At 38.2% G+C, this 13835-nt stretch overlaps 1 protein-coding gene across 1 annotated transcript in view; it reads left to right on the top strand.

Annotated features, from left to right (window-relative positions):
* The window catches only part of lrp1bb (low density lipoprotein receptor-related protein 1Bb), a 2167948-nt gene that overhangs the window by 1002562 nt on the left and 1151551 nt on the right, over window positions 1-13835 (top strand). The window contains exon 4 of the mRNA XM_051931086.1: window positions 5850-5969. Coding sequence (XP_051787046.1) covers window positions 5850-5969 — 120 coding nt within the window. The remainder of the gene's footprint in view (window positions 1-5849; window positions 5970-13835) is intronic.

Raw genomic sequence — 13835 nt, 5'->3', positions numbered from 1 at the left:
AGTATCCGAAGACTACAATACATCATCATGAGTGCCATTTTGTGTCTCGGGGTGCCTCAAAGTTGTGATACAATTTGTTCTGAAATGTGAATTCTTCCATGTTGCTGTTAGTAGGTGTAGAATGTTTCATAATTACATACTTCACAATTTTCTACTCTGGGGTAGAACAAATACTTTATCCTTCTTTGACTTTTACTGAAATTTCTAGAAGTAATTCTGAGACAGTTGATAAATACGAGCACTGAACTCTGACTCAGATACTATAGGACACCAGCATTGTAATTCTGAAGTCAGTTCTGTTCAGTTTTGACTTTATGCTTGGGGTCCTCGATTAACAGGTTTCTTGCCAACTGCATCAGATTTTTCTCCAGAATTTCTCTGAATTTTGCTGTGTTCGTTTTACCCTCACAAACCTTTCAGGGCCTGCTACAAGAAGCATCCCCACAGCATGATGGAGCCACCATCGTGATTCATAATGGAGATGGTGCATTTTTGATAATGTCCTGTGTTATACAGTGCATCCGGAAAGTATTCACAGCGCATCACTTTTTCCACATTTTGTTATGTTACAGCCTTATTCCAAAATGGATTAAATTAATTTTTTTCCTCAGAATTCTACACACAACATCCCATAATGACAACGTGAAAAAAGTTTACTTGAGGTTTTTGCAAATTTATTAAAAATAAAAAAAATGAGAAAGCACATGTACATAAGTATTCACAGCCTTTGCCATGAAGCTCAAAATTGAGCTCAGGTGCATCCTGTGTTTCCCCTGATCATCCTTGAGATGTTTCTGCAGTTTAATTGGAGTCCACCTGTGGTAAATTCAGTTGATTGGACATGATTTGGAAAGGCACACACCTGTCTATACAGTGAACCCTCGTTTATCACAGTTAATCCGTTCCAGACTCTACCGTGATAAATGAATTTTCGCGAAGTAGGATTCTTTATTTATAAATCGAATATTTTCACAGTTAGAGTATAGAAAACCTGTTTACGACCTTCTAAATATGTTTTTTTAACATTATTAGAGCCCTCTAGGCATGAAATAACACCCTTTAGTCACCATTACACTCGTATTACCCAATATATTAGACAAAATAAGAGAAAATAAGATATATTAGACGTTACAAATATCATATTATTATTGTACTGTACATTTAATTACACACACACACAGTTCTTACACACAACCACTAACCTATGAAGGCACAAGCTCAGTAGGAGAGTCTTCAGGTTGTAAGCTGGAGCGCTGATCGCACCCTCAGAGGACACAGACACCCCTGGGAAAACCCCTGAAACAGCTGACAGTCTACCTTCACATTGCTCCTTACCCTTCTTACTTGTGCTATAACGCGCAATAAACCTCTCACATGGTAGTCTGCTTACTTAAAAGTATTGTGCAGCGCCTCTCAGCTTTGGAATTGGTTATTTTGTTTCTCTCTCTCAGACATTCTCTGCTCCTGGCGGAACTGTCATCTCTGACTTGTCATGGAGCACGTTTAAACTTTTGAAAAGAGACAAATGTTTGTTTGCAGTGCTTTGAATAACGTTCCTGTCTCTCTACAACCTCCTGTGTTTCTGTGCAAATCTGTGACCCAAGCGTGACAAGGTGGTGCAGTATCTTCAGCAGGTGCGTCGTTGTCTTCTTCCGCTGAAGGAGTACTAGGAGTAGGCAGTGGGTGTCTGGGTGCGCGGCTGAAGAACATCTTGATTGGCAGTTGCTGGCGCTGTCTTTTCATATGCGTGAGGAGGCTTTTGTAGGGTATTGCCATCTTTGATCATATCCAAAAGTTTCACCTTCTCCTGGATGGTAAGCATCTTCCTCCGGCGCTTAGTTTCATTGTCAGAAGGCTTAGAAAAAGCAGCACGTTTAGGAGCCATCGTGGGGCTTAGATAAAAGTTCTCAGAAAGCGCATGCGTAGTGATGTAAGCGTGTATGAGAAAAAATCGCGATAGAGTGAAGCCGTAAAAGTCGAAGCGTGATATAGCGAGGGATCGCGGTATAAGGTCCCACAGTTGACGGTTCATGTCAGAGCACAAACCAAGCATGAAGTCAAAGGAATTGTCTGTAGACCTCCGAGACAGGATTGTCTCAAGGCACAAATCTGGGGAAGGTTACAGAAAAATTTCTGCTGCTTTGAAGGTCCCAATGAGCACAGTGGCCTCCATCATCCGTAAGTGGAAGAAGTTCGAAACCACCAGGACTCTTCCTAGAGCTGGCCGGCCATCTAAACTGAGCGATCGGGGGAGAAGGGCCTTAGTCAGGGAGGTGACCAAGAACCCGATGGTCACTCTGTTAGAGCTCCAGAGATCCTCTGTGGAGAGAGGAGAACCTTCCAGAAGGACAACCATCTCTGCAGCAATCCACCAATCATGTATGGTAGAGTGGCCAGACGGAAGACACTCCTTAGTAAAAGGCACATGACAGTCCACCTGGAGTTTGCCAAAAGGCACCTGAAGGACTCTCAGACCATGAGAAAGAAAATTCTCTGGTCTGATGAGACAAAGATTGAACTCTTTGGTGTGAATGCCAGGCGTCACGTTTAGATGAAACCAGGCACCGCTCATCACCAGGCCAATACCATCCCTACAGTGAATCATGGTGGTGGCAGCATCATGCTGTGAGGATGTTTTTCAGCGGCAGGGACTGGGAGACTAGTCAGGATAAAGGGAAAGATGACTGCAGCAATGTACAGAGGCATCCTGGATGAAAAACCTGCTCCAGAGCGCTCTTGACCTCAGACTGGGGCGACGGTTCATCTTTCAGCAGGACAACGACCCTAAGCACACAGCCAAGATCAAAGGAGTGGCTTCAGGACAACTCTGTGAATGTCCTTGAGTGGCCCAGCCAGAGCCCAGACTTGAATCCGATTGAACATCTCTGGAGAGATCTTAAAATGGCTGTGCACCGACGTTTCCCATCCAACCTGAAGGAGCTTGAGAGGTGCTGCAAAGAGGAATGGGTGAAACTGGCCAAGGATAGGTGTGCCAAGCATGTGGCATCATATTCAAAAAGACTTGAGTCTGTAATTGCTGCCAAAGGTGCATCGACAAAGTATTGAGCAAAGGCTGTGAATACTTATATACATGTGATTTCTCAGTTTTTTATTTTTAAGAAATTTGCAAAAACCTCAAGTAAACTTTTTCACGTTGTCATTATGGGGTGTTGTGGGTAGAATTCTGAGGAAAAAAATGAATTTAATCCATTTTGGAATAAGGCTGTAACATAACAAAATGTGGAAAAAGTGATGCACTGTGAATACTTTCCGGATGCACTGTACATGTTGTTTAGTCTGATGTCCAAAATAGCGTACTTTTGGTCTCATAGGACCATAGAACCTTTTCCAGCAGACTAAAAAGGCTCCCAAGTACCTTCTAGGAACCTCTAGCCAAGATGGCATGTGCACATTCTTTGACGGTGACTTTCTGTTTGCCATTCTCCTATAAAGCTGCCACTGGTGTAACGCCCTTGCATCAGTTATGGTATGCACATTACCTACAATCTAATCTACTGTAGCTTGCTTCACAGTTCTCATAGGTCTCTTGGTGGCCTCACTAGTTGTCTTCTGACATGATTTCTCTGTTTTTGTAGGGGGCCTTCTCTAGGCAGATTTACAGCTGTGCCATGCTCCTTCCATTTCTTAATGATTGGTTTATGTGGACTCCAAGGGATATTCGATGACTTGGATATTTTCTTGTCACCATCCTCTGACTTGTGCATTTCAATCACAATTTCTGAGTGTTCAGTTGTTTTTATTGTGTATGTTAGGCCATGATACTGACTCTACAGTTAAGGTACATTTATAGTACAACTGATTAAAATGCCTTGGCTACACATGGGTGATCTCTATTTAACTACTTATGCAACTTTCAAAATGAATTGCTTGCACTAGTGATGGTTTAGATGTGTCATATTAAAGGAGTTAATACTTAAGTGATCAAATATTTTATGTCTGTAATTAATTTAGAGCATTTTACAAAGATTGATTTTGATTAGTCTTTTTTTCTGTTGATCAGTGTTAAAAAAGCCAAAATAAATGATCTATGATTCAATGTTGTATAACAGTAAAATGTGAAACAGGCAATGTATAAAATGAGCGTAATGAGAGATGTCTAACTGTAATGTCAATCTAGTTAACAAAAACCATATGGACAGAAGGTCCCCATCATTCAGTAACAATCAGTGGGGATCTTTGACTTTGCTGCACTGGTTGATTTCATCCCATAAACATTAATTCCCACAGCTCAATTTACAGTAGGACTATAGATTAATATAATCTAAAATGTAATCAAATTGTACCATATGGAAACCTGTCTAGTCTAATGACACTGTGTTTTGAGTAGTAAAACATGTACACACCACATTCTTGCCAAAGGTTTCTACTTCATGTTGACAGTAAAAAGAAAACTGTACATTGGTAAATTAATGTGCAAACAAACTCTGCAAATCATCTTGTGTCTTTATCTCCCATCCAGAATATGCTTTGTGCTCCCTGCTGCTGGAATACAGATGAAATTCTTCAACCCAAAATGGGATAAGCAGCTCCTGAGTATTTACATTACAAATAACATTAGCCACTGTTGCAAGACTGTTCTCTTACCATCCTGGGGTAGACTTTGTCACCCTGCAATTCCACAATTAGAGGCAGATATGTGATTGTGAGCCTAAGCAATAATTTCATCAACCTCATTACTATTCTAAGAACTTCTTGTGACCATCGATTGATCGTATTGTCCATCAGTTTGCTAGAAGTTTCTGAGCTTCTGTCAGTCAAAGATGAGGGCACAGCCCTGAACTCTGCCAATGAATCATAGCCCCTGGAGTCCCATTGAGTGTTTTTTAGGGTAGACCAGCAGAGTTATAGAATGTGAACAAGAGTGGTTTTTATTCCCTTACTGTCTTCCCTGTTTTACAGTTCAAGGAGAAGACAAGTTTTATAGAGCTGTAGGCATTGTTTAATTCAAGCTGTTACATTGTTAAGTACAGGTTCAACTCTGAGTCTGGAGCATAAGTTCATGAAATAAAATCTCCTGTTTTAAAAGTTGAATCTGCCTTTTTTGACATTACTGAATCCTAGGGTTAAATATGCCATAATCACATTTTGATGCTCTTTAAAATATGTATAAAGGCTACAAAAATCGAGAACAAATTTGTTTTAAGTATGCTTCAGTAAAATTACATGTACAGTCCTGTCTCTTTTATGTAGCTGAATGATGTTTAATAAAAAAGCCACCGAGCATTGAATCAGCCTATATTCAAGTAATGTGGCAATCTGCTACTTGTGGGTGAAATATATTTTGTTTCACCTACATGTTAACCAGACTGTTATGTGGTGTATTCCATTTATTTTTCATGTGTGTTATTTAACTGAGAGTAATTTTCCAAAATATTTTATATAGCAGGGTTTGTTGCATATCTGTTTTCCTTTCAGTATAATATAAAGATACCCCTTGTGGGATTCCTTACTTATGTGATAATTAAATCTGACAAAATTTAGTTTCATGGCTTTGGTCCAAACACCTTTGAATGAAAAAAAAGTGAAGGACTTTATTATGACTGACGATGAGGTGAGAGGTTGTTCCTTGAGAAAAAAAGATAATCTCCTTGAAAATGAAATTGTACATCTCAAGGGCTTATTTTCCCACGTAAATATTTTAATAAATCATATTTCAATTTAAACCCAGGGTGCCTAGTGCTGGCTGATCAATAAAGTGCCTGTAGGGGGTCTTCAGATTTACAGCAGAGAGCTGTGGAGACAAATTGATACTGTAATGCTATGTGAAAGTGTGTATTAATGTTATAAAAGCAAACACAAATCCATATTTAAACGTTTTTTTTTTTCAGAATTTGCGCCAAAATGTCAACAATTAAGATGTCAGTTTGGATGTGTCATCACCAGAAATGGAACATTTTGCTATTGTGATGATGGCCTTAAAGTGGCTGAAGATGGCTGGAGCTGCACCGGTGAGTTGACTAACCTATAATTACACTACACATCACTGCTATATCTGCTCTTTTATGTCATGTAATATTACTGCCAGTTTAATATTAACTGCTTATTTATTTTTTATATTAACAAAATTATGTCTAGTTAAATTATTCTGCATTTTTCTATAGCTAGTTGACATGTGCACAATGGACAATTTAGGGCAATAAATATTTTTTAGGCAAACAATCATATGATCTTTTAGGAGTGGATAACGTGAGCATCAAGAGAAATTTAACAGATTACATAGTAACATTTAGAAATATTTTGAGATTTTGATGTTTAAAACTGAAAATGATTTTCTATAGCAATAGCCTAAAGCATAATTTTAAAAGCCTTGTTATCCCTTGTAAAAGGAACAGACTCGACACACGTAAAAAAGGTTTGGGGCATCCTCCCGTATAATGTTCCTAGCTGCAAAGGATTTTCTTTTGTTTTTCAACAGAGTTGTTGACAATACAGAGTCCAAGACAGAACTGATGAAGGTTGGAGAAGATGGCGGTTTTAAGTGGTCAGATAGAGAAAAGCCAAGCAAAATGACACCTTTTATTGGCTAACTAGAAAGATTACAATATGCAAGCTTTCGAGGCAACTCAGGCCCCTTCTTCAGGCAAGATGTAATACAGAAACTGAAGTTTCCTATGTTTATATACACACTCTAGGACAAGAAACAACATTGGTAAATATTTAAATGAGAGATTTTGAATGTAAAAAATTAATAGATTCATTCAGGCTAGGGTTAATTTAGCAAGAGAGAAAAGAACAATGTATTGTCAAGATCTCTGGATAAGATAACTGTCCAACAAAGTCTTTTGAAGTTTGTAATGAGTTTTTCAAAACAATGTGGGTCTGTAGACAGGTTGTCTGTCATTCTGAGAGATGTAAACAATCCTCATATCTGGCCATAAAACTCTTGTCTTTATTCAATCCATGTTGTAAAGTATTAAATTTTAGCATGAGTTTAACTTCCCATTCTTTTCTCTCTTGCTGTGTTTTGAAGTTGCCCATAAGCACTGTGACCTTAAAGTCCTTCTCACAGTGTCCATGGCTGTTGAAGTGGGCCGCCACAGGAACATCTGTGTTGCCATGTTTAATGTGGAACCTGTGTAAGTTCATTCTCTGGCGGAGTGTTTGTCCAGTTTCTCCCACATAGAGTGCAGTGTCAGGACATTTCATGCAGAAAATTAGGTAGACTACATTAGATGATCTGCAGGAAAATGATCCCTTGATGTGATGTTCAAGTCGGCAGTGTGGTATAACTATACAGTCTGTATCATAGATGTGGGCACATGTTTTGCATCTTTTCTGTAGGCATGGAGATGTGCCATTTTCTGTTGGTTCACTTAGGGAGCCTCGGACAATTAATTGTTGAAGGTTTGGTGGTTGTCTGTATGCCAGGAGGGGAGGTTCAGGAAATTCATTTTTCAGTGTTTGGTCATTGTTTAGTATTGGCTGAAGTTCTTTTATAATTTTCGAAGTGTTTCAAGATGTGGGTTGTAGGTGACAACAAGGGGGATGCGATCCTTGTTGTCTTTGTTTTTATATTCCAGAAGGTTGTCTCTGGGTATGGCAGTAGCTCTTCTTATTTGAGTGTCTGTTGTTTTCGGGGTGTAACCTTGTTTGATGAAATCTTGTCTGAGCTCCTGCAGTTGTTGATCCCGGTCTGTTGGGTCTGAGCAAATACGATTGTACCGTATTGCTTGGCTGAAAATAATGGAGCGCCTTATATGCTTGGGGTGGAAGCTATCATTTTTCAGGTAGGTCCGTCTGTCTGTCGGTTTGTGAAAAATAGAAGTTACAAGGGTGTTGTCTTTCAGTTGAATGGTGGTGTCAAGGAAGCTGACTTCTGTTTTTGAGTAATTCAGCTTCAGCTTTATGTTGGGGTGAAAACAATTATATTCATTATGAAAATGGAGGAGGTCCTTTTCACTGGCAGTCCAGATTATGAAGATGTCATCTATGTAACGGAGATACAACATTGGTTTTACGATGCACATTGACATAAAATCTTCCTCCAATTTTGCCATAAAAAGATTTGCATAGTGAGGTGCAAACCGACATCCCATTGCAGTCCCCATTTGTTGTAAGTAGCAATCCTGTCCAAAAGAGAATAGATTATGTGTCAGAGTGAATTTTATCATTTCTATTACTGACTTTGTGGGTAAATCATGTTGTTTGAGGTACATTTCACATGCCAATATGCCATCATCATGGCCAGATATGAGGATTGTTTACATCTCTCAGAATGACAGACAACCTGTCTACAGACCCACATTGTTTTGAAAAAAACTCATTACAAACTTCAAAAGACTTTGTTGGACAGTTATCTTATCCAGAGATCTTGACAATACATTGTTCTTTTCTCTCTTGCTAAATTAACCCTAGCCTGAATGAATCTATTAATTTTTTACATTCAAAATCTCTCATTTAAATATTTACCAATGTTGTTTCTTGTCCTAGAGTGTGTATATAAACATAGGAAACTTCAGTTTCTGTATTACATCTTGCCTGAAGAAGGGGCCTGAGTTGCCTCGAAAGCTTGCATATTGTAATCTTTCTAGTTAGCCAATAAAAGGTGTCATTTTGCTTGGCTTTTCTCTACATTCATAATGGCTAACACGGTACAACACCCTAGTACTACAAGTGGTCAGATAGGAAGTGATGTAGGGTTACCCCGGAAGTGATGTTTTTCTGGCATCAGCCTGGGCGCCGGAACTGGAAGTGACGTTCTTCTAGGCGCCGGAACTGGAAGTGATGTTCTTGATTCAGATAGTTTTCCCGTGGCTGGTCTGCAGAGACAACAGGAGAAGGTTTAGTGCACCCCGCCCTCCCCTGGCCTGGCGTGGAATTACCTTTACTTGGTCCATACAATGTCCCCCTACTCGCACATGTGTGACACCCTGTTAAATAAATGGATCTCCCCCATAATCCACTCATTTTTTATCCCACTTTCGCAGTACTGAGTTGTGAGGAGACAGACGCCATTGGTTAAATGGAAGAAACAACCATGGATGGAGCTTCAGTCCATCACTCATGTCCACATCCACACTTACTAACAGCTGTCATTAATAAACCTGTTTTGTTGTGGAATAGTCTGATTGTGAACATATCCTTGCTTTAGTACTTTTATATACAGAACCAAAACTGTGACTCTTATTCTGTTAAGTGTAGTTAAAGTCACACTTACTAGCCTATTGCAGAGTTGCATCTGTGGTCTGCAGCTCCTGCAGCAGTCACTGTCAGGATGAACTAGGGTTGACTATGTCCATGGATAAAAATACCCCCTCCCCTCGCTTATCTGTAGACCACAGGTGGTTTATTAAAAAAACAGTCCAAAGCAAGCAGAAAAGCAGAATCAAACTTCAGTACAGAACAACATTTTCAAACAGTTGTTCTTAATGTGTGAATAGCAGAAACAAAGCAAAACTGAATGAGACAACTGCTAACATGACAACCTGGAGGGATAGCAGCCAATGTACCTAGAGGGTCAGATGGCTGTTTCAGTCTTGCATTGCACTAATGAGCTGATCAATTTTTAATGCAGCTATGTCTCTGGATGGGAATGAGATACTGTACCTTGGGCTTCTGAAAAACCTCATAATTATTCTATTGTTGTTCTTCCTTACTGCATTCCTTGGGCCAAGGGAGCATCATAGATTAGAGGCCAACTCATGTGCCCTTCAACCAATCATCACTAGACACAACCTTCATTCATAGTTTAACTGTCTACTCATGGCAGTGGGAGATGGTAGAACATTTCTTCTCACTTTGCAAACCTCAAGGTTCAAGGATCTGATTCTCTTTTAAATGGCAAGTTCTGATTGTAAATTAAATTGGAAAGTTACAATGGAAAGTTTTCTTCTAAACCTTAAATGTTTTTTCTAATACATATTTTATCCCTACATGATAGCCAACACAGTAGCCTATTACAATATGAAAGCAGATATACCAAACTCTTTCAGTACTGTGTCTCTTCGGAGAATCTTTGGTTACCACTGGTTTGGCTTTGTGTCCAATGAGCAGTTGCTCATAGAGTCCTGAATGAGGCACGTTGCCTGCATTGTGAGGAAGTGTCAGTTACGGCACTATGGCCATGTACCCTGAGGGTGATCTGGCTCGCAGGATCCTCATTGCTGAGGATCCGAACGGCTGGATCAAGCCAAGGGAATGCCCATATAGCACCTTGCTGCAGGAGATAGACAGCCATTTCCATAGGTTGGGACCAGACCGCTTGTGTGCCTGGGGGGTTGCCAACTGGAATCCCGAAGTAACTTATTGAACACAATAATAGAGATTAATTATTATGCAAGCAAGTTTCGGAGCTGTGGCTGGTTTCTCATGTGTTATACAGTTGCGAGGACAAGGCAAAACCTTTTATTCTGCTAGAATCCAGGCACCTCCAGGCAGGTAGCGCAAGCTCTTCGAGAAGGGTGGAGACTACATTGAGAAATTACATTATCATTTTTGTTAAGGTTCATTCCATTTTCAAATAAATTCATTTTCTAACTTTAGCTTGACTCCTGGCGTAAAAAGGCACATGCATTAAGTTGACATCAAAAAACAGCAAGGTACATTTGAAAATGCAACTGGAGGAGCATGAAGACTCTTGACGGCTTTCTTTCTTCATCACTCATACAATTGTTAAATGACAAGCAAATTGCTTTCTGTTCTGTAAGTGGTGGCATTATGTACCATTCAGGGTCAATTCTGTAGGCAATCATCCTAACATTCCAAAGTTTTTCAAGGTTTCTTAATTGCAATGTTTTTGTCCTTTTTAGTTCTTACGTAGAATACTGTGCATTGGGCTGTTTTGCACTTATATGTATTTAAATAAATGAGTACTGTTGTATTTTTGAGGGTCGTTAACAATAATTTTTCATTCACATCATAAACTAAAAACTGTGAAATAAAACTAATGTTCAACCAGATTCATTTCAAGGAGATGTCAAATTTTGCATTAAAGATGTACAATAGTGTATGTCAATCATACCATCAATACATTCTTTAAGGACTAAAAAGTATACTGTATATGTAAAGCTGGTAGTAGTAGGCAGTTGTACCGTGTTAGCTATGAGGGACACAATGAGAAGTCAAGCAAAATGACACCTTTTATTAGCTAACTGAACAGATTACATTATGGAAGCTTTCGAGGCAGCTAAAGCTCCTTCTTCACGCAACATCTAGTAATCTGTTCAGTTACTCAATAAAAGGTATAATTTTCCTTGACATCTCATATCATATGTAAATCTAGGTAAACCTTGGTTTTAACGTAATAAGCTTATTGACCATTTACATATTTGCGTAAAAGACAGGGCTGGCAAAAAGAATAGGCGATATTCAAAAATCAGACTCCAGAAAATCTGGCAAAAACTGAAAAGGCTGAATTATTAAGCACTGAGATCAGATAAGGGTTTTGACAAGGACATGAATGCAGCCCAATTTATGTTAATAAGCAACCAGTAGAGTTGGCTAGTTCTAAGGGTAACTTCACAAGGCAGGGCCTAGAGCACCAGTCAAAAATATTACAGGTTACTGTATAATACTCATTTCAAGCTGTTATGGCAAAATTACTTGCATTAATATGAGAGGCCATCATTTTCATTGTAATTTGTAAAGGTACTGAAACCAAAGTATAGATAGATAGATAGATAGATAGATAGATAGATAGATAGATAGATAGATAGATAGATAGATAGATAGATAGATAGATAGATAGATAGATAGATAGATAGATAGATAGATAGATAGATAGATAGATAGATAGATAGATAGATAGATAGATAGATAGATAGATAGATAGATAGCACTGGCAAAAAGAGTTACTTGAATTTGTGTCAGGATGAGCTCAGTGAGGTATGAGAAGTGTTACACAGAAGTTTTGCTTTAAATTGACTCCCATGTGAATTATAGATCTTCAAGTGAATAGGTCATGATATTCCACTACATGTCATAAGCTGTACTTGTTTCGAGTAAAAAGAAGTGTGTCATAAAAAATGTCCCACATCATTACACGTCCACCATCAGCTTGTACTATTAACAGGTCCTATCTAGCTCCTCTCACTAGTATGAATCAGTAGGGAACAGGATTTATGCCAGAATGTTTTTTTAACAATAATTCAGTGTCTTTTGGTTGTATTCTTAGCTTTCGTGTTTTGTGCAAACAGGAGTGGACTTTGGTTTTGTTGTTGCCTGCCATCTCTCAATTGTATGTGCTGATATGCCTCATTGGATATTACCATTGTACTTAGGTGTTAGGTACTCTTCACAAGCTGGGTTGTGCTTTTTTCTAAGGACTGACACTGACTGCTTTTTCAACACAATGGTAGCACTGCCATGTATGAAATAACAGCATGACTGCTGTTACTGATTCACTAATGCCGACATGTCATATATACATGATTCATGACATGTGTTCTCTTATTTGTCTGTGATGGTATGTGAATTTAATTGAGAATTCATTGATGTAGAAAGAGGACATATGTATTTAGATTTCAATCAATTGCAAAATATATTCTTAAGAAATCATATATTAAACAATAAATCCCAGAAAACAATTTTAGATTCCATGGAGCAGTGTAATGCTGAATACTATTTCTCTGTGGCAAACTTCAAAAGGTTTCACATCTTAAGTTTACTGTCTGTTTGTACATCATACACTCTTAATAATAATGGTTCTTAAATGAATTCTATGGTTCTTTTCTGGGTTGTGTGATTCCTTATAGAAACATTGCTTGACAAACCACCATTTAATTCTGGGAGGGGTTCTTTGCACTTTAAAAAATTCCTAATATGTAGAAGAAAACTGAAATATTTAACATATCATAGGCTACCTGGCAGGACATAGGTTAAGAAAAACTGTAATTAGCCTGTGATATTGTGTGCATTGAGTCTCCCTTTAAAATCAAGGCCCATTGGTATTTTGTTATAATTTATTCATGGTTATTTACTGTGTTAAACCTGTTACGGTTCTAAATAAATAAATGTTCTTTCTGAAACCTTCGGTTGGTTGGGTCTTTTGGGTAATCAAAACTAGTTACCCTATGGCATCACTCTGAAGAACTATTCTGGGACTTTTATTTTTAAGAGTGTACTGCAAATCATATGTTGAGAGATCTTCAGGACAGAAGTTTCTATTAGAAAATAGTTGTTTTCAACAGCAGGGTTTAGTGTAAGTGTGAGTGAACCACATAACTGCAAGCATAAGACCTCCCATATAATGAGAAAGAGGTTGAATACGGGGAACTGAGAATCACATTTCTTTGGTGGAATGGTTTTAGTAGTATCAGTGATGTTAAATTGTTAAGAAAGTCACTTAATCAGTTGATCAATTAATGAAGAGAAATACTCTCAGTAGTAGTTCTAATGTGAAATAATGCCATTGGAGACTGGAAGGAAGGAGATTTTTAAACCCGTGCTACAGTGGGCATATACCTCAGCCAATTTTTCTTTATCATTTTACTTGCTTTACTTTTTTTTTGGTTAATTTAAATAACATTGTTTTTTTATTTTCTTATCAAAAGAACAAGGAAAAATAATAATTGTAATTTATTTCTTACAAATGGAAAATACCGTTTTAATCCTTAAATTGAATATGCTCTATTTTAAATTATGCATTAATTCTACAAAGGCTGCATATTTTTTATATTCAGTGTTTTTATTTTAAGCAAATGACACCGGTAATACCTAAATAGCTTAACTATGAGCGGTAATTACATTCTATACAGATTAGGAGAATTACGCGCTTAAGATGAATCGTAAGTGCCCATTGCTTTTGCTTTCCAGACCCTCCACACGCAAGAAAACAGATATTCCTTGAGAGTGCAAAGGAACCTTGCATCCATCTG

The sequence above is a fragment of the Erpetoichthys calabaricus genome, chromosome 8 (genome assembly GCF_900747795.2).
Source record: "Erpetoichthys calabaricus chromosome 8, fErpCal1.3, whole genome shotgun sequence".
In the NCBI taxonomy this organism is placed as follows: domain Eukaryota; kingdom Metazoa; phylum Chordata; class Cladistia; order Polypteriformes; family Polypteridae; genus Erpetoichthys; species Erpetoichthys calabaricus.
This window is presented reverse-complemented; position numbering and strand designations above follow the sequence as displayed.